This window comes from Daucus carota, chromosome 6 (genome assembly GCF_001625215.2).
Source record: "Daucus carota subsp. sativus chromosome 6, DH1 v3.0, whole genome shotgun sequence".
Classification (NCBI taxonomy): domain Eukaryota; kingdom Viridiplantae; phylum Streptophyta; class Magnoliopsida; order Apiales; family Apiaceae; genus Daucus; species Daucus carota.
The window spans coordinates 21,895,441-21,915,852 of NC_030386.2; the positions used below are offsets into that span (position 1 = coordinate 21,895,441).

Sequence of the window (20,412 nt, forward strand, 5' to 3'; positions counted from 1 at the left end):
TTTTTATTTAGAAAAAGAAAATTTGAAAAATAATGTATAAAAGTATGTTTTATTTGCCCCTTAAATTACGTGAAAAAAGTCAAAGTGACATGTATTGTGGGACGGAGGGAGTATAATGGAATAAAAATACTGCATAAAATATTTATATAAACACCTTTTTGGAGATTTCTATAGTAAAATCGAATATTCTTCAACCGTGTTATTTATAACAAGATGCTAAAATAATATCAGAATACCTGAACAATTTTCATACTATTTCTAAAATATTCCCTCCATCCCTTTTCAAATTTTCAAAATAATACACGCGTCAAAAAAAATCAAATTTTATAAATTTGTTTCATAAGCAAACAACATCATAACGCGTATTTCACAAATTTACACAACAAATATCTTATTTTATCTTAGCAAACACCTGAAAAAAGATATAAAATAAAAACTAACCATCTATCCTTAAAATTCACAAAATTATATATTTCGAGAACTATGTTCAAATCCGATTTGAACACCCTATCGAAACTATATTTTACGTACGGTAACATTAGACTCGACTCAATAATCTAATACGAATTCGACACGTAAAATACAAATTTGGATTGAAGGTTTTCGGGTTCGAGTCGAATCTGGATTGATTCAAAATCAACCCGAAAAAAGGGATCATTTTTGGGTTGAATTGAGGTACCCGAAATTGATCTGAAATTATCCAAAAATTAATATATAATTTAAAAATATACATATTTAATAAAAACATATATTTATATTATTTTTGTAATATCTGTTAGTTAAATTTAATAAAATATGATTTAGTTCAATAAAAACTATTTTTTTTGAATTAAAATGATATTTATTTAATATTTAAAACATAATTTTATTAATGAATATCATGGATCGAATCAGTTTCGGGTTATCCAGAAATAGAACGGTTTGGTTTCGAATTGAATACTCTGACCCATTAAATTTCGGATCAGATTCGTTGGGTAAAAACACTTGCCCGCCGCTGTTTCATATATAACATAAAAGAAAATGATAAATGTTTTAGGAAAAAAGGTGCTTTTTATTTAAACCGCCGTAAAGGCCAAAAAGTAAGTCAGAAAGAAAAAGGAAAAAAAAATATAGAAAAAATTCCCGGAAAAGCTCCTAAATTCATGTACTATATTTATTGTACATGTGCTGTGCGCAAGTGTGTGTACCTACGACCACTCGGTAGGTGTGTTGAGGTTGAGAATTGTTTTACTTTTTCTAATTTCGACCCAGAATCTTAAAATCACAAATTCATGACAAAAATTATACAGTATACGATGATGTTTTAAATTTTGACTAGGGGTTGGTAGACCGATAAAAGTTTGGACCAGAGTTATTTCCAATTTTATGTTGAAAATTCTCACAATCAATAACTTAATTTGCACTTTAGAGCGGATACATGAATTATATTGAAAGTGAAACACATGAAACAAAGTTCTGCATGTTTGGTTACAGATGTGACCTGAAAACAACGAATACATTTTTGATACAATAATATACCTAAATTCCAAGTGTACATATTGTTATAGCAGCCACTTGGGTCGTTTGGGATCTTCCCTGCAACATATTTTTGTCGTTACTGATAACAAGATCTCCGGATCTTCTGCCACAAAAAGACAAGCTGCAACTTGCAAGGGACAAGCTGTAATAATCTAGCACAAGCTCACAACTGAAGTGGTTACATACTTGGATTGGATCCGAAATGGGTGAGATAGGCATGGGCAAGCATTTGACCCAATTCAACACAGGCCTCTGTGGTTAGATGCAAGTTATCTTCCTTGAGTTCCAACCCCTTGGCATCTACACACACTACGTTTTCCAAATCTATTGCCTTCTGTATTTCTCTTATCTTTTCCATATACTTGTGCTCTCCTGAGGCTATTGCTACCTATATCAATAAACAAAAGAAATATTCATTCAAGATATCACCTAAAGCACAAGATAATTTAGCTCATATAGTATGCAAACTCTCGAATTCTTTGCTTCTAGGTAAAACACCTTCCAAACAGTGGCTTGCATATTACAATCAAGTTACAGACGTCTTATATTGCGACAATACATTGGCATTGAAAATTTTCTTGGCTAGTGTAACTCGCATGCCTTTCATAATGATGTGGTTCATATTCTAAATTGATAGTGATACATTCGTCCACACTTTATTTTCTATAAATTCTGCTTAAATTTTCTGCAAAATTACCTCTAAATCACATTAACAACAAGTTCCAGTTGGTTAACCTAGACAGAGATAAGTAATAGTTTATCAGAGAAACATCAAAAAAACCTTCGACAATGTAAAAGCAACAATTCTCCAATTCTTTGCTTCCTAGTAAGAGGCCCAATTAGCTTGAGATAGTGGCATTGGACATTCCACGCATATGGGCTAACCCACCAATATGACTGCCAGGTAATTTACCCGCACATTTTGCAACAACATACTTGTCAACTACAAAGAAGGTATGCGAATTGCGGACACACAACTTAAATATACTTTTAGTATATCATACCCTAAGTCACACATTTCTCATCCAAAACTTGTACTCTTAATACAGATCGAAAAATTGTGATACAGAAGAGTGGACTCAATTAATTAACAATCTCGATAAATTAATGAAATTTAGCTGTAGCACATTATTAATTTATAGAGATTTTACTGTACAATGATCTACACTGTGACATTTGATCTTTTTGTTTCAAATTTCAGCGAAAAATCTCTTAATCACTAAAAACCATCAATCAAATGAAGCACTTGAACATAACTACAATGAAAACAATCATAAACATACACAAAACAAACCTGAATTATAGGAAGGTGAGGCAAAGCAAGATCCTGACGCACATTGTCAATAAGCTTCTCCATTTTTACCTTGTAAGCATCAACACAATGCTTGGATAACGTGTCACTTTCTCCCTGATACCAGAGCATCGCTCTAATCCTCCCATCTCCACTCTCCACAGCCTTCTTCGCCCTCTTGATCATATTCTCATACAAGTGACAACCCCGGGCCCACTCTGCAATTGCGGTCCCACCAACCGCACACGGTACCAGACCCACTTCTCCGACAACATCCTTGACAGCATTAGCGAAGGACATTCCGGGGCCCACGCCACATACTTTCTTGCTGTCTATGTCTGCGTGGAGTGGCTCGCTGGCTGGGACCCAGTTGAGATCGGCGGAGAAGCGGTGGATGGAGGGGTGGGGACTGCACTGGGGTGGAACGACGCCGTCCCAGTGCTTGTTTACGACACCGCCGCGGCCGGCCATGTTGCTTTGACCGGAGAGAATGAATATGTCTTTTGCCGGTGACGGTGGGGGAGTGGAATTGTGGGTCGAATCGGAACTGTCCATGGATTTTAAGTTTGAAGTTTTTCTGTTGAGGAGAGCTTTGATCGGGGTGGCTTTCGTGACTTTTGTGGTTTAGAGATTTTATCAAGACCGTGTTTGGTTGTTTCAATCTCTTCTTTGTCTTTGAGTTTTTTTCCTACCTTGTTTTGTTGCTTTAAGTTTTTTTTTTCTATTGTTGTTACTTTGACTTTACTCTACGGCTATGCTTTGCGGAGGAGGTTGGAATGAGCACATATTTATATGGATGAAATGGAACGAGAATGAAATGAAAATATATAGATAAATTTTATGAAGAAAGAAGAAAAAATGAGAGAGTTAAAATTTTTTCATAGAGAAGATGATAAGAAAAGAACAAATGGAATGAACAGATGATGAACAAATGGAATGAACATTGAAGTAATGAAAATTATAAACAATTTCATTCACAATTTATGATACAAATTTTATTTTATTCTCTCCTCGTTTTATTACATCCAAGTAAACACAACCTAAAAATTCACCATTTTGATAGTTTTATTTATCAATATAAATTCTTTTGTAATGCTTGTTTTTTTTTTTTGTTCAATGTAAAGGAACTTTTGTATTATATTCCATGATAATGATTATTTTTAACTCACACAATTTGCATGTCCCTCAAACTAATGTTACAAAAAATTAAGAAATAATTGAAAACAAAGAAGATTGGTTTTGGCATGGTTACAACTTGCAAGAGACTCGGATGGAGATCTCATCGAAGCAAAAGCAGCAGCTCATATTCCAATTCAGATCCTGTTGTATCAGAAGTCATGGGAGTGAAAGAGGCTTTGAGTTGGATTGAGCACATGAAGTGGCCGAGTGTCACGATGAAGTCAGATTGCCAGGTAGTGGTTCAGGCAATCAGAAGTAATGCTCCAATGTAGTCTCGTTTTGGTATAATCATTTTGGAATGTCAAAATATTATACGTCGTCTAAACAAATATGATAGCCTATCACTTTGTTAGAAAATCATATTTATTATCAGGTCGTAGGCTAGACAGGTGGTCTGTGCCTTTCAGCAGCGTTAAAAATTGTATTAAGAAGGATTTATTGAATTAATAAAATCCCCATCTTTCTGTAAAAAAAAAAAAAGAAGAAATAATTGAACTTGACAGGCCTAATTTAAGGAGTGTTGGCATGTATAAGATGATGGTTGTCTAGTTGAAAATCAATTTAAATATAATATAAAATATATAAATTTTAACAAGTTAATATTCTCTACGTCCCCGTGATTTGTATACGTTCACTGTTTGTACGCATTCCAAGGCTCTTATAAGATATAGTTTTATAATGTTTTTCAAAAAATTTCCTTTTTAATAAAAAATTAAAAATCAAATTTTTCAGAAATATTTGAAAAAAATATATTATAAAATTATATTTCTAGAAAACCTTAAAACGTGAAAGTGAGAAAGATAACGTATACAGTTGGGTACCAAACATTTTAAAATGCTTAAGAATAAATTTTTGAAGTTGAAGTTAGTAATAAAATTTAAATATGAAATAACTAAAATCTTTTCTTGTAATGAATTTATATGATATTTATCATTTCAGAACTATAACAACTACTAAAATAATGCACATAAAGTTTAAATATAATAATAAATATTAGTACTAAAAGACATATTATAATAATATAATCATTTCATACAAATTTGTTATAATAGTAATGCGAGATTGATAAAATAATAATTACCTATTATTAAAGAGATTTAAAATATATAATATAATTTAACATAATATAATTTTATTTGAAATAATTATAAAATAATATATATGCATATAATATAATTTTATTTGACAATCACTAATATATTTATATATATATTATATATCGTGGTGTGGTGCGGTTTGAACCGCACTAGTAATATGTGAAACCGCAATCGATGATTTGTGAAAAAATATCAAACTGCAATCGTATCATGAAAACTAAAACAACATTCTGTGATGCGGTGCGGATTTGGGCGGTTTTTTATCACCCATGCCCCTGGCTTGGGCAGGGGACTAACAAAGTTCCAATGATAAAGTAATTCAAGGATGAGGCAGTTTTAGTAGAATGGCTGGGCCTCAACCTTTTGGGCCAATCCTTGGACCCAGAATTAAGAAAATTACTTGGGTATCTTTTTAGTATGATGTTGAAACCGGATCTCTGTCAAGAGGAATGGAACTTGCTTCATGTTTCTAGAGAGCTCTAATCTATTATTTTTCAGACAAATCTCTTTAACTGCCTGCACCGTTCTGGAAGTCACCAGAGAACCCTGGTGATAAACCCAACAGCCCCGTGTAAGTTCCTATAAATACCTCCTCATCCTCCCTCGTAAGCCAACATTCAGATATCAAAAAAATAAGCAACTAACAGCAATCAAGGTTTTCCACAAGACCAGCAAATGTCGATCATTCCAAGCTTTTTTGGAGGCCGTAGAAGCAACGTGTTCGACCCATTCTCTCTCGACGTATGGGATCCTTTCAAAGACTTTCCTCTCGTTGCCTCCTCTGAGTTCGGCAAAGAGACTGCAGCGTTTGCGAATACGCACATTGACTGGAAGGAGACTCCGGAGGCTCACGTGTTCAAGGCCGATCTTCCCGGGCTGAAAAAAGAAGAGGTGAAGGTGGAGATTGAAGAAGGGAAGGTTCTTCAGATCAGCGGAGAGCGGAACAGAGACAAGGAGGAGAAGAATGACAAGTGGCACCGCGTGGAACGCAGCAGTGGGAAGTTTCTGAGGAGGTTCAGGCTGCCGGAGAATGCCAAGGTGGATGAAGTGAAAGCTGGTATGGAGAATGGAGTGTTGACGGTTACGGTTCCGAAGGTGGAGATCAAGAAGCCTGAGGTCAAGTCTATTGATATCTCTGGTTAAACTACAGAGCAAATTATGTGTGACTTGTTTGTCATAATGTTTAATAAATCTTGTAATAGAGTCTGGTGTCTGTGTTTCTGAGACTTTCTTGTAAACATGAACAAGGGCACTGTACTCTTGTAAGTTTTCATCTTTCTGTATGTTTGACGAACATTAATAATAAAATCAAGAGTTATATGCAATTGACATTCTTATGTTTGGACATAATGCACATTGCACCTAATAATTTTGGAAAATACACTTTGCATCCCTAGATTTTTAACCCGTAGACACTTTGCACCCTTTCTGTTAATTTATGCCGTTACTGTTAACTTTTGCAGGGGCATTTTGGGAAATTTAATTATATTTAATTAGAATCAGACCTTTATTTAAATTTTTTGACCATCTAAACGATATTTTTCGGAAAAATTTAAAGAACGAAAGTTGTAGAGAATAAAAAGATCTTTTTAGAACAATAAAGTTCAAAATTAAATAATTATTTAAAAAGGATTGTTCATTTTTACAAGATTTCTAATTTTTGAATTTTTTTTAGAATAATTATAAAAAGAATTACGAAAATTTTGAACTTTATAGTTTTAAGAAGATGTTTTTATTCATTACAACTTTCGTTCTTTAAATTTTTCCGAAAAATATCGTTTAGTTGATCAGAAAATTTAAATAAATGTCTGATATTAATTAGATATAATTAAATTTCCCAAAATACCTCTGCAAAAGTTAACGGTAACGGCAGAAATTAACGGAAAGGGTGCAAAGTGTCTACGGGTTAAAAGTCTGGGGCTGCAAAGTGTATTTTTCAAAACTATTAGGTGCAATGTGCATTATGTCCAAACATAAGGGGTGCCAATTGCATATAACTCTGAAATCAATTACATTCTTGTGCAATGCAAATCTTAGTAACTTCTTGAGACCTCTAACATAACATAACTTCCCGTCTATCATCAACTGACTGATTCCCCATAATTCAATATTAGTAATTCACTACCAAGTATCAACTTCATACTATGAAAACATGAAATGCACACATAAGAATGTAACAAATTTATATATGGATGTATTGGTTCTTTTTTAAAAATACATGTGTTGGGACTTTGGGACTTACCAGTGACTGGCTTTATATCTTATGAACAAGTAAGCTTTTGTTATGTATTTTTGTGTGATACGGTTTTTGAAATGAAGCAGAACGGATGGTAATCAAATCGAGAAATTTTAAACTGCAATCAAGCTTGTGAATACAGTTTCAATTTTAAAAATTAAAGATATGCGATTCTGATTTCGATTCATCACAAAATCAGACTGATTTGATCATTGCTCTGTCTAGATAATAGTCACAACATTCTCGTTGAGTTTGCGTTTATTGGGCAATGTTTTTTTCCGTCTTATTCACCGTTATCATAATATTGTGACGGCGTGAATTTGGATTAAATTATGTATTCATATGAATTTGTCTAATAGTAATATTAAGATGGACTCTTGTTTATTTGAATTCTGAAGTATAATAAGAATTTTATAATTATTTTGGAAATTAAATTGTTTTAGTTATAAAAATCAAAATGAATAGTTTTGTTAGTGATATAATTTTGTTGGTAATATAATCCTTATATAACAAAATTTTAAGTAACACGAAAGTTTTTTTTATATTAGTATAATAATTAAAAAAAAAATTTATAAGATGATAATCAAAATTTTAATATTTTGTCAGTGTACTCTTTGGTGTTGCTGTTGCAGACAACTAACATCAAAATAGCTTTTCTAAATAGAAATTTTTAGCTTAAAAGCTGCTTTTAAAAAAAGTAAGTCTTCCCATTTTTTGGGAAAAACTGTTTTACAACTTTTACAGGAGCTGATACAGATTTCACTATCAAATCTCATCAAAAATATTATATTTTTTCATATTATATATAAATCAAAATAAGTATATATCAAAAAAAATCATTGAACACTGATTTCTACAATAACATTTTTTTTACCGACAATTTTTTAAAAATACAACAATTCTAAAAATACAACAATTTGTAACAGCACTGCACTTCTGAATGGACCTTAAAACAAGTTTAAAGCTTATGAGATGTAGTCCACTTATAAGAACTTCTTTTGAACGTCTGGTAGCATACATGTGTATGGTCGTGTTTGAAAGTAAAAAGTTTTGAATAAAATTAAAGGTTCAAGGTGTTTTAGAGGTTTGATCATTTCAATACGTTAGTATTAGTGTTTGATAGTTGACAGATTGAAATAGAGGTTTAAACTCAAAAAATTAATTTTCAAAAAACTATTTGAGAAGTTTTTGAGTTAGAGGTTTTGATATGTGTCATGTAAATCTAATCAAATAGCTGTTTACCAAAGCATGGCAGCGAGAATGTCCCCCCTCTCCCTCTTCCCCTCTCTCCCTCCCTCCCTCTCCTCCTTCTCCCCCTCATATTACATGTGTGTACATATGCAATAAGTCCAGAAAGATCGAGAACTACTCTGTAAACATAAATGTTTTGGTCGTTGTTTCGCCGGAGATCACTCCCGATCCGGTGACTTTTTCTGTTTGTTTCCTCATAATGAAATCTCGCCGGCGCGTGCTTCCGGTCGACCGGAGCGGAATTCCTTCACACGCGAGCTTCCAGTTAAGCTTCGACGGAGGAGTCCTTTTCCAGAGCCTAATCTGATCACATCTCCGGCTGGTTTGCTAACGGCGACGATTCAGTCTCCGGCGGATATGCTACGGTGGAATTACCTAGTGTACGAAGCCATGTTTACCGAGAGCGATGTGGTTGTATTCGCCAAAGGCGTGAACAAGCGGCAAGGCAAAATTGGGACCCATGGGAGTTGTATTGCGTGTTTGGCGATGACGATTTGCTTATTGAATTTCTTCTTTTGTTTGATTTGATCTTTATTTGTCGTCGTTATTCTTTATATTTTGATATTCATCCATATTTATATATATTTGTATTGTTCTAATATTGCTAATTTTTATGGATGTAGGAACTTCTTACCTAACAAGGTCATATCCATGGTGATAATTATTGGGGTGGAGAAGAAGAGCTAATATGGTGATAATTGTGCCTTAATTAAGGATATTAATTATTCTTAATTAAGGTTTTTAGTACCATTTATGGCGATCATTATTGGGGCATTATTGGCCCATAGAGGCATATAAGTGTCATAATGTTGGCTCGTTTATGTCTTTATTTTAATTTTTTTCAAATTCGCTCACATTCGTTTCATTCTGTTTTGTCTTATTTTCAGGATGTTTGAAAAAGATTTTAAGAATTTATTTATTAATGCTGCTTCCGAGAAGACGCGAACCTTGGTGTACAAGGCAGTTGAGCTACAAACATAGAGAGAAAGGAATAAAGAAGACATCATTTTTAGTCTGTTTTGTAATCGATGTAATTTTTGTAGGGCACTTTTTTTCCTCCTTGAGTTTTTTTCCCACAGGGTTTTGCTCTTGAGGGGTTTTAACGAGGCCCTTTTTTTGTGGGTTATCTCTTCTGACTTGAAAGGCTATGTTATCTAAGCTTCCGGAGTATTTACATACTTTCGGTTAGATGATATACCTTCTTGAACGAAGGAAACTCTGTCTATCCGGATTTGTAACTTTCTTGGTATAATACAACCGTTCTATGATTAAAAAAAAATAGTTGTTTACCAAACATTTTTACAAAAATAACTAGTCAAAACATTTATTTCAATCAACTGGTCAAAACATATATCTTTTCTCTGCTGCTTTTTTAAAGCGAACAAAAGCTTATTTTAAACTCATAGTCACAGGGCCCATGAAAGTTTTCATATGACTTTTCAATGTGGTCAGTGGTCTTGTATATTGACGTTTATATAGACGTGAATAGAGCTGTAAACAAACCGAATTGTTCAGTAAGCTCGCTCGGTTCGATTTGAGTTCGGTAAACTCGTCCGATAAGCTTACCGAACACGAGTTCGAACAACATTTTTTGTTCGATAAGCTTAACGAACCAAACCGAACTTTTAGGGTGCTCGGTTCGTGTTCGGTTCGTTAAGCTCGTGTTCGGCTCGAGTTCGAGAAACTCGTGTTCGTTCGACAATAAATAAAAATATTTATAATATTATATGTAAATATAGTATATAATATCCATAATTTAGGTATTAATATTTTTTTATAATTGTAGATTTATTTAAAATTGATATTGTATATGTTGTAAATATATAAATAAAATATTTGGGTTAATTTTTTTCTTTAAATTAATTAAAAATAACTTAAATATTATTTTAAAATATACATTGTTCGTGAACTGTTCGTGTTCGGTTCGTGTTCGGTTCGGTTCGACTGTTCGCGAACAGTTCGTGTTCGGTTCGGTTCGGTTCGTTACCGAACTTGAGTTTGGACAAGAAAATTTGTTCGATAAAATTATCGAACATTGTTCGGTTCGTTAAGATTTTGTTCGAGTTCGATAAAAAATCGTCCGAGTTTGGTTCGTTTGCAGCTCTAGACTTAAATGATGCGTGTGGAGTTGCTTACTGTTGTTTTCAGAATCAAATTCTCCATATTGACGAAAGACAACTTCTGTATTGTAATACCCACCACCGACAAAAGAATAATCATCATTTTAATAGACTACAAGAGATTGACAAGGACCATTTTCAAGCTAGTGAAGCAGTTGATCAACTCACAAGCATCATTCAGATGGCTAACCTTTAGCTACTTATTTTATTGCATATTCCATCGTTGCTAAAGTTTTCGGTTCTATAAACAATCATCACTTCCATTGACCAGATTCGTTACAACTTACAAGTAACAAGTTACAAGCTCTCATTTCTAAGTTTTGGTGTACGTTTTAAGATACAGTCTGAGACACAGGAGATGCCCAGGGAATAATCTAACATGTATGCCCATCAGTCATCTCGGAATCTAAAAATGTTAGGAGAGTTTTGCTTATGTTATAAAAATCCCGATATCATGTTAAGTTACTAGTTTCGAAAGAATGAAACTTAGATACTAAGCGTGACAGAGAAAAGATAAAAGGGGATTCCATGTAGAGTAAAAAGAAAGACACAGCTTATAAATTAAGAAACAATGATGAAATAAACATACAACATATTCTTCATACTTGGTTACACGAGACACACTTTAAATTATGCATCAAACTTTCTTAGTCAAAAAAGACCAAAAGTATATACCTTTAAATCCAACAATAGATACTGGCTTTTAACCAAACGTATCATTCACTAGCAACGTGAAGATGCTGCCACTATTTTCTCAAGAACTTGTACTGCATCTTTCATGCAAGGTCTCTTTTGTGGCACCAATGAGGCACAGCTGAACCCTAACTTAAAGCATGCCCACATGGCGTCCTCTCGGCCGCCCACATCACCTCTGATCGCCACGTCTGCCATCATCAGAACGCGATTTCTGTCCACGTCATGGAGTCCTCCTGTCCATTGGCTCAACTCCCTGTCTGAAAACACTTTCCCTGTCAGTAGCTCAAGCAACACTATGCCATATGAGTAGACATCCCACTTGGGGTTGGGCTTGAGGCTCTTGAGCGACTCGGGTGCATGGTACGGAGATGTGCACCCCATGAAGCCATTAGGCTCGATGTAGGGACTGCTAGATGAGGGATGGTCTTGGGGTCCTTCGCTTGAAGACGTGCACCTCTTGGAACCAAAATGTCGCGTAGAACAATCAGTTTTGTACTTGTGTTTTCCTGATATCAGCCAGTGAAGGCCTAGGTCACTTATAACAGGCTCCATGTCAGTTGTCAAGAGAATGTTGCTAGGTTTAATGTTGCTGTGAACATGTTTCTTGTCATGGATATAAGCCAATCCCCGAGCAATTCCTCTGGCAATGTTTAGTCGAACTTGGAATGGTAGATGCGATGGTGATGAACCAAATCTTTCTGAAATTTTTACAAGATGATACAAGGGAAATTTATCAGGCATAACTCTAAGCAGTTTATACAGGGTTCAGAAATAGCCTAATGAGAAATTCTCTCAGACATCGGTCCCAATCCTCCTTAGTCCCTCCCCTTGTACCGAAAAACAAATCAAAAAATAGAAAATTCGCCAAAATTTTTTATTAATGATGTTGCATATCCAATGTGGGGCAAAAACAATTATGAATCTGAATAAGCATGACTGCATCTGTTCTCAACCTGCAGGAGTAAAAGACAAGGAACGACACATGCCTTTGGCCTATTATGGTTTTTTTAGCAGCCAGTGACTCATGAACTCTAAGTTTTCTAATGGAGAAGAATCACAAACCACAAACAATGCTAGAACAAATTTATGATTGCGATTGATATCAACCAGTCACATAATGATGGCTGGCCACAGAACAGAATGCACCTAAAATGCTGTTTGGATTGATTTATCTTTCCAAAGAACTGAAATTTATGATTATGCATGCAATTTCACATTGAGAACAACAATGTAGCATTCATGTCGAATCTAATGTTTGAAAAACAGTAGCTTCAACAATTCAGAGTTAGTTTAATAATAGGAAAGGAATATAGCAGATAAAATTATCACCAGGAAAAATTCTGCAATAAGCTTAAATGAGGCAAACAAAAAGAAGGAATAGAAAAAGAGAGAGAGCTTACTATGGCCAGCGCTGGCTAAGCTTCCATTGGAGATATAATCAGAAATAAGAAGCTTCTCATCTTCACCCCAATAGAATCCTCTAACCGTAACCAAATTGGGGTGGCGCAATTTAGAAATGGCCTTCACTTGAGTCTCGAACTCCTTGAGCTTCTCAACTCCACTTTCTCCAATCCTCCTTACAGCAAAAACAACACCGTCTTCTAGCACAGCTTTGTACACTATACTCCCTCCACTTGATCCCAATATATAAGCTGAAGCCCTCAACAATGTCTCAGCTTCTAACTTGGTCTCTCCATCCACTATCACCAGAGATTTTTCCATGGCATACTTTTTGATCTCCTCTGCATTAATGTTACTCAACTTTTTATGGTCTTCACTCTCGGAGCCTGACATGTCTTCGCTGGCAGTCAGGCTCGTGCAAGACCATTCTCCACACTTGGGACCGAACTTACTAATCTCAAATGAAGTCCCCGCGCCAACAGCTGAACTGATTGATGGCGCGGGTCCTTTCTTATCATAACTTGCATTAGAGATATCTTTTTGTTTCTTCTTCTTCACCTGGTAGACATAAAGTAGTATCATGACAAGTAATCCGAGCCCGGCTAGATCAGCCACTATGATTGTGGCAATAGTGCCTGGTTTTAGTCCATGCTGCTTCTGATTTTGATTTTGATTCGAGGATGGGCTCGAGTTGAAGTCTCTAGGAATGGCTGCAATAGCTGGAGCTGAATTGTTTGCTGTGGTGATATTTGGAGGGGTTGTTAATGTTGAAGAAATTGAGCAAATCTTTTTCAATGGTTTGCCACATAAATCAGCATTTCCCAAGAAAGACTCAGGTTTTTGGTTTGATAAGGCTGAGGATTGCAGGATTTCACCGGTAAGATTGTTAAATGAGAGGTCAATGGATACATTTACTGGAAGCTTCTTTGTGAAATCTAAAGGAAATGGACCTGAGAACTTATTGTAAGAAAGATTCAAGTACTGCAAGTGTTCACCATCAAATTCCAAAGGCAAAGAACCATTAAACATATTTGAAGATAGATCTAAGACTTCAACAGACTGAAATTTACTAGGAACTGAGCCAGAAAAGTAGTTACTTCTCAAAGAAACAACAGTGAGATTCTGTGAAGAAGTAAGACTTTCCGGGACCTTACCGGCCAATGCATTATCGGAGAGATTAAGTACCTGGAGATTCTTTAGGCCAGGGATTAATTTTGGAAGCTCACCAGATATGACATTGTTGGATAATGAAAGAACTTGAAGCTCTGAAGCATTAAAAAGAGAACCTGGTAAAGTACCATTCATGAAATTTGATGACAGATCAAGAGTTCTGAGGTATTGTATTAAACCCAAATCTTCTGGGATTGAACCAAGAAGACTGGAGTTTGGGAGGACTAGACTCGTGACTCGAAAATTGTCAGCTGGGCTTAAGCCAACTTGGCCACAAGTGATGCCAGTCCATGAACATGGATTTATGTCATTGTAGTTCCAGTTCTCAAGAACTGACAAAGGGTCACTAAGAATGGAGTATTTGAAAGAAAGTAGGAGAGTTCCATCTAAGTTTAGAGCTGTGGAAGAAGCAAAAATGAAGAAAAACACAGCAACTACAGAATAAAGATGGTGATGCACACTTCTTCTGCATGTCATCATTTTTGTTCTGTTTGCAACTTCCTTCACAAATTCATAAACTTATATATCTGTAGATACAGAATGGGAGGTTAAACAACTATGACAATGGTTGTTTTGTTGACCAAAAAGAAGGGGTTGTTAGAGATGAAGAGGGACAGAGTAAAAATGGTGGAGAGTTGTTAGAAGAGGCAGGGGAGATTAAAGCTCTGTTCTGTTCTGTTAATGTTTAGTAATGTAGAGAATATGAATTTTGGTTGGAAGAAAAGATTAGAGGGGGCTAGTACAATAGTTGCTATGCTTGATTTGCATCAGGTGCTAAGGGAGAGAGCAAAAAGATTAAAAATTGGGAAAAGTTTTTGGGAGGTGCAAGGAGTGACAGGGGTGGAGCAGATATCAAAATGCCTTTTGGTTTACTCTGTTTCAAGAAAAATACTAATCCTTATAAAAATAGCCCTTTTTTGCATTTTTCCAGATATTAATTGTAAATTCATCTTTTAATTCTATATGACATTGCATTATTGTTTTTACATCAAGTTCGAGTTCATTTCAACACTGAGGAAGACACGATAGGCAAACCGAGTTCATTTCAACACCGGAAATAAATACATCTTTATTACTAAGATCCTCATAATGAGAACTCTTATGTTTTGTAGCCTGCAACTGTGACCATAAAAATATAGGAATAAACAAAGAGCATTGGGAACCACAAGTGATTGTTTACTGCTTGTTCTACCGGACTCTGCCAAAAACTCTGATAAATAGCATACAAAACCATCAGTCTCCCTTGCATAATTTATCTGAGCTACAGAGAGGAATCTTTTTATGTCTATGCTACAAGACATTTTCTATGACTTGGATCCCATTTCATTTGTAGGATTGCTGCAGTTCATTCTTTTATTTCCAGACTTTTCTCCATAATCTTTACCTCATGCCTTTCAATTTTTATTCAAGATAAAAGTTTTTGCAAGTTACTATGGTTCTGCTTTCTCATCTTTTCTTCTTTTGGCTTTGCCAGTACTGTTCCTTTGCCAGGTTAATCTTACCTACAACTTTGAGAAATAAATGTATTTAGTGATTCCACTAATGACACTATTAAGCAAAAGGCATTAAAATGGCTTCAGTATAATGCTAGTTATTTATTTATGAGTTAAACTCGAGTCTCTCGCTAGCTGAGCTCTGATACCATTTACGTTACTGTTCTCCTAAAACCTCAAAATGTTTGGAGGAGGTATTACCATGATCATATTGTATTCTAACATTAACGATAAACTAGTGTTTAAATTGTTTTTGTTGCATGAAGTGTGTATAATCAATCTTTAAGCCACATGATAATTAATCAGTCGCGAGACTTTTACTTTTCCTTTAACTTTGTGTAACTCTTCCCTTTTCACTTTTCCTTTCTACTATTTTTGATATCTTGAGTCTGTAGTGCTTTAACGGTGATTAGTTCATCTGGTGAAAAATGTTATTTTCTTTCTTCAGATAAATAAAATGGTGAGCAAAGAAATATAGACACTTTTACTTCTATCTGAGGTACCTTTCTCTTCCTATATACAATTTGAAAAAAAAAAAAAAACACGGGCACACATTTATCCAAGGTTGTGGCCATGTAAAAGGATGAAGAAAACGCAAACAGAGGCTAACATTACAAGAGCTGTGACAGAAACAATAGTCCAAGAAAATAACAACAAAGTCCATAACCAGCACTCTCTCTTACATGAAATTATAAAAAGCTGTTGTTCTATGAGAGCAGAGGCCCAGAACCATAAGCCTCGTGAACACAAATTAAGGCTTTTTGTTTCGAGCTTTATCATCCCATAAAATCTGAATTAGATGAAATCGATTTCCATCTTCGAAACAGAAGTCATAGAATAGTGAGTAGTGACCAGTTGCAGAAATTTAGAATCTAGTCTAGATAAAGATAGCCCCTTCATTATCATAATTCAGTTTTTCTAGTGTGTGCCCATGGGCACACACTAAGCATCAAATTCTATAAGTATGGTGGATTTTGATTGGATTCTACTTCTTTAGAATGATGCCCCCCTGCAAATTCACCAACCACACCAATAAAAATCCACTAAACTTATAGAATTTGGTACCTAGCATGTGCTCCTGGACAAACCCATCATAATTTCGTTATTCCCGCATTGCAATTACTATAGAAAAATATTGCAATTATTTCATTTAGTATCTTCAAGAGTAGAAGCAAAACTGGGTATTTAAAGGATGTTCAAGACGTGGCTAGATTTGGGAACTTGGGTTCATATATGTGGGTGGTTCCGAAATGGAGTCCTCCAAATGACAATGACTAGGACTCCAATGCTGATTTTTTTTTAGATTTCATAAAATGATGGATTTTGTGGTATTGCTCAGTGTATTTTATGTTTTTTGAAATCCCACCAAAATCTCATAAGATTTTGAAGCATTGTGCTTAAATCCTAAATAATCTATATCAACAATGCGACATTTGATCAAGAATCCGCACAAAATCAAAATCACATACAATCTATTAAAATTCATAAAATAAAAACAATCCATTAAAATCTCAATTGAATACACCCATAGTCAAGCTCAGTAAATGTGAGATTCTACCTACTAATTTCCTGTAAGAAGCCACATTGGGCAGAAAAGGAGTATTACTGGATAACAGATCGCGATTTTGCTCAATAGGTGCTAAAGCTGGTGTAAAAAAACAGTGACTAGATCTAGCGAACATTTCCTTCATTTGAGATAGATGCCTTTGATAGAGCTAGCCACTTCTGGACCTAAGAAATACTTCAGAGGGACAAGGTTTTTGATTTTAAGATGCGAAGCTAGATGATCCTTGAGAACCTGAGTGGCCTTGACATGGATCTGATCGACATACAAAATAAAAAATTAGAAACATGAGAGGAGGATACAAATAGGAGTTTATAGTAGACTATCTGAGTGACGTTGTCGCTTAACAAATATAGTATATTAATCTTACCATAATTGATTGTTTAGCATTTCAACCTCAATTGCAAAACTTGCATGATTTAAGTTCTTTCAGTTGCTCTGGTAGTTTTTAAGTCAAAAGATCCAGAGTTTATTTAGCTTATGTCGATTAAGTGTGTTGTTTACTATATCTGTTGTTATTCTTTCTTTCTCAGTTGTAATTACGGGGAAGATTATTCTCCTGCTACTTTCTATGCAACTGCCGGTGGTATTGCAGGCTCGCAGCTGCATTGGTTCCAGTGTTTTGGTCGTATGGTCATATCCGTCTTTCTGGTAAAGCTTCTAGAAACCGACAATTATCCTTCCAAGGCAATTTTCTAATTTTAAACTTGTTTTGGTTGTTTATGAGAAGATTTCGAATATGTTCTAAACCATTTTGCTTTTTGGAACCGGTGAACTTGCTGTTTTCTCTCCCTCTAAGTGAAACAGTTGTGCATTTTGTGTTCTTCTGTAAAATTTAATAGATTATCCTGAGATTGCTATGAGTTCTTTTATTGAACTTAAAATTACAACTTCAATGAATTTTCTATATCTGGATGAAATATTACTATTACACAAATTACCTGGAGGGTGCCTTAGCTCCTCAGCCTTTGATCATTTGTTTGTTTCATAATGTCCTCAACCAGCAATGTCATATTCAAGAAAGAAGAGCCTCCATCTTCAACCGCCTTAGCTGCCTTCTCTGCCAGCTCCCTTGCATTTCTTCTTCTATTTTCCCCTTCTTCCTCCACAGACATTATACACTTTATAGCACTTTTAACATCGTCTCTCTTCACGTTCACTCCAGCCTTCTCTTCCTCTCCCAACTGCACAGCAATCTTACTCCCAACACTCACACCAGTCCCTGCTACTTGCACTACTAACTTTTCGTTAAAAAACTGCTCCGCGAACAATGGCCATGTGATCAGTGGAACTCCAGCACAAATTCCTTCAATCGTCGAATTCCAACCACAATGGGTCAAGAATCCTCCAATTGCAAAGTGTGACAGTATCAGCACTTGAGGCGCCCAACCACGGATCAAAAGACCTCTTCCTCTAATCCTCTCCTCATATCCATCTTCTACTATCCATCTCTCAATCTCTTCTTGTTTACTTCTTGACCTCACTGCCCATACGAATGGATTCCCCGAGGCCTCTAAGCCTAATGCAAGCTCTATCAGCTGTCCACGTGAAAGACTACTCAGGCTCCCAAGACATGCATAGATAACAGAACCAGGTTTCTGAATATCAAGCCAACTCAAGCATCTGTCTTGATCATTGGTGGCACTATTACCTCTCTGAGCCTTGTCTAAGCTATCTTTATTGCACAAAGATAAAGGGCCTACACACCAAACTTTATCTCTTCTCAACTTCTTGTACTCATCAACATAACTTTTCTCCAGCTCCTCAAAGCTGTTAATAACCACCCCATACGCTCCCACCTCCGTGGCTCTAATTTGTTCGCGAATAATGTTGACAGAACTGGGAATAGAGCCAGGGTTGAACAAACCAGGCAACTGCGCCCTGGTGAATTCGATACGATCAGGCAAACCGGGGACAACAAAGAGCTCTGACTCAGAAACAGTCTCGTGCACTTTCGAGGCTGACAGCATTTCAGTGCACAACTGTGTGAAACAACTCATTCCATCGAATATAATCCACGGAATCTGAAACCTCTCTGCAGTTTTCGCGGTCCAGAAGACGTGCTTATCAGACAATATGCAGCTTGGAGCAGGACTTGTCTCGCCGAGAAATTTCTCCACGGGCTCTTGTAACATCCTTGTTGCTGACATAAAGTTTACGTTTAAGTTATAGGAGGGGAGTTCATCGACACTTTCGCATCCCTCGGGCAGGCCAGCTTCTGCAGAGGGGAATCTGAGTTGAAGAAGGCGAATGGGGAGGCCGGATTCGATGGCCCGATTGATGGCGGCACCGAAACGGACTGTGTTTCGAGGGGTGATGACGATGGTGACGATGACATGGTGTTGGGCCAGCAGCTTGGCCATGTCTATCATTGGAATAATGTGGCCTGGACACATTAGAGGGATCATAACAAAGTGAAGCGGCTGCGACTGGGAACCCATTAGTACACAAATGATAAATTCAATTAAGGGGAGAGAGAGAGAGAGAGAGAGAGAGAGAGGGAGGGAGAAGTTAACAGAGAGAGGGGGGTGGGAAATTAACAGAGAGAGAGACAGAGCGCGAGCGAGAGAGACCGTGTTTGCGTGAGTGACAGAACATATGGACAAGGATCAACTAGGAAGAATACAATTTGATCACTCCATGCGTATACGTATGACATGCATCAATAATAAAGGATAAAACATCAAATGGGTAGAGTCTTAAATGTGTTGGTTGAAATGACATAAGAGCCTGCATCAGCAATTATGACCATTAAATACAAACCTTGGGGTGTTTGGCTCGGGGATTTAAGGACACTTGTTATAAAGCTTGTGTAAAAAGTCAAGAAGTATTTATAAAAGGGTTTGGCTAGTGTGTGCCCATGGGCACATGCTAAGCACTAACATTTATAAAATTGGAGAGTTTTGATTGTTGGAGAGTTTTGATTGGTGTGGTTGTTGCAACTACAGGGGGGTCCACCATTATTAAAGAAGCTAAGCCAATAGATGACTGGCTTTTGTTTTCTGTTTTCTATTTATTTCTCAAACACTCTAATTACTTATAAATCTTAATTTCTTTCTGACTTTTATTTCACTCTTTTTATTTTAAGCAAAAAACATTTATTTTAGACTAAACCAAACCGCCCCTTATATCATCTGCGACTTTGTGAGCATAGAACATTGTTTTCAACGCCATTCGGCAAAACAAACAGATATTACAGGCCTACTAATGAGGTAAGCACAAACAATATTCATCCAGTATGCTATTTTTGCAAGTAGGATTTAACAAATCAGCTAGAGACGCACCTATACATTGTTGTTAATTTGTTATTTATATCATTATTATTAATGTTTCTTTCTATAAAAGCTATGACAGACTGACAGTGATGCTAGCCGATTACTGGCAGAGAATTATATC

At 35.9% G+C, this 20,412-nt stretch overlaps 4 protein-coding genes and 1 long non-coding RNA gene across 5 annotated transcripts; 2 read left to right on the forward strand and 3 right to left on the reverse strand.

The window, feature by feature from the left end:
* Positions 1–1,403: 1,403 nt before the first annotated feature.
* Positions 1,404–3,497, reverse strand: LOC108225779 (probable carbohydrate esterase At4g34215). Its single transcript, XM_017400734.2, has 2 exons — positions 2,813–3,497; positions 1,404–1,906 (listed from the first exon to the last, which is right to left on the reverse strand). The coding sequence occupies exons 1-2, from the start codon at positions 3,362–3,364 to the stop codon at positions 1,697–1,699; spliced, it is 762 nt and encodes a 253-aa protein (XP_017256223.1). The 5' UTR covers positions 3,365–3,497; the 3' UTR covers positions 1,404–1,696.
* A 2,050-nt stretch (positions 3,498–5,547) lies between these two features.
* On the forward strand, positions 5,548–6,410 carry LOC108225801 (17.8 kDa class I heat shock protein). The gene has a single exon (XM_017400762.2). The coding sequence runs from the start codon at positions 5,761–5,763 to the stop codon at positions 6,226–6,228; it is 468 nt and encodes a 155-aa protein (XP_017256251.1). The 5' UTR covers positions 5,548–5,760; the 3' UTR covers positions 6,229–6,410.
* A 1,990-nt stretch (positions 6,411–8,400) lies between these two features.
* Positions 8,401–9,793, forward strand: LOC135147327 (uncharacterized). Its single transcript, XR_010284798.1, has 2 exons — positions 8,401–9,263; positions 9,460–9,793. It is a non-coding gene; the product is annotated as an uncharacterized LOC135147327 (long non-coding RNA).
* A 1,430-nt stretch (positions 9,794–11,223) lies between these two features.
* LOC108225717 (probable LRR receptor-like serine/threonine-protein kinase At4g37250) lies at positions 11,224–14,718 on the reverse strand. Its single transcript, XM_017400649.2, has 2 exons — positions 12,789–14,718; positions 11,224–12,086 (listed from the first exon to the last, which is right to left on the reverse strand). Exons 1-2 carry the CDS (start codon positions 14,437–14,439, stop codon positions 11,416–11,418), a joined length of 2,322 nt encoding a protein of 773 aa, XP_017256138.1. The 5' UTR covers positions 14,440–14,718; the 3' UTR covers positions 11,224–11,415.
* A 2,215-nt stretch (positions 14,719–16,933) lies between these two features.
* On the reverse strand, positions 16,934–19,655 carry LOC108225737 (UDP-glycosyltransferase 73C12). Its single transcript, XM_017400677.2, has 2 exons — positions 17,958–19,655; positions 16,934–17,271 (listed from the first exon to the last, which is right to left on the reverse strand). Exon 1 carries the CDS (start codon positions 19,455–19,457, stop codon positions 17,970–17,972), a length of 1,488 nt encoding a protein of 495 aa, XP_017256166.1. The 5' UTR covers positions 19,458–19,655; the 3' UTR covers positions 16,934–17,271; positions 17,958–17,969.
* Between the last annotated feature and the right edge of the window lie 757 nt (positions 19,656–20,412).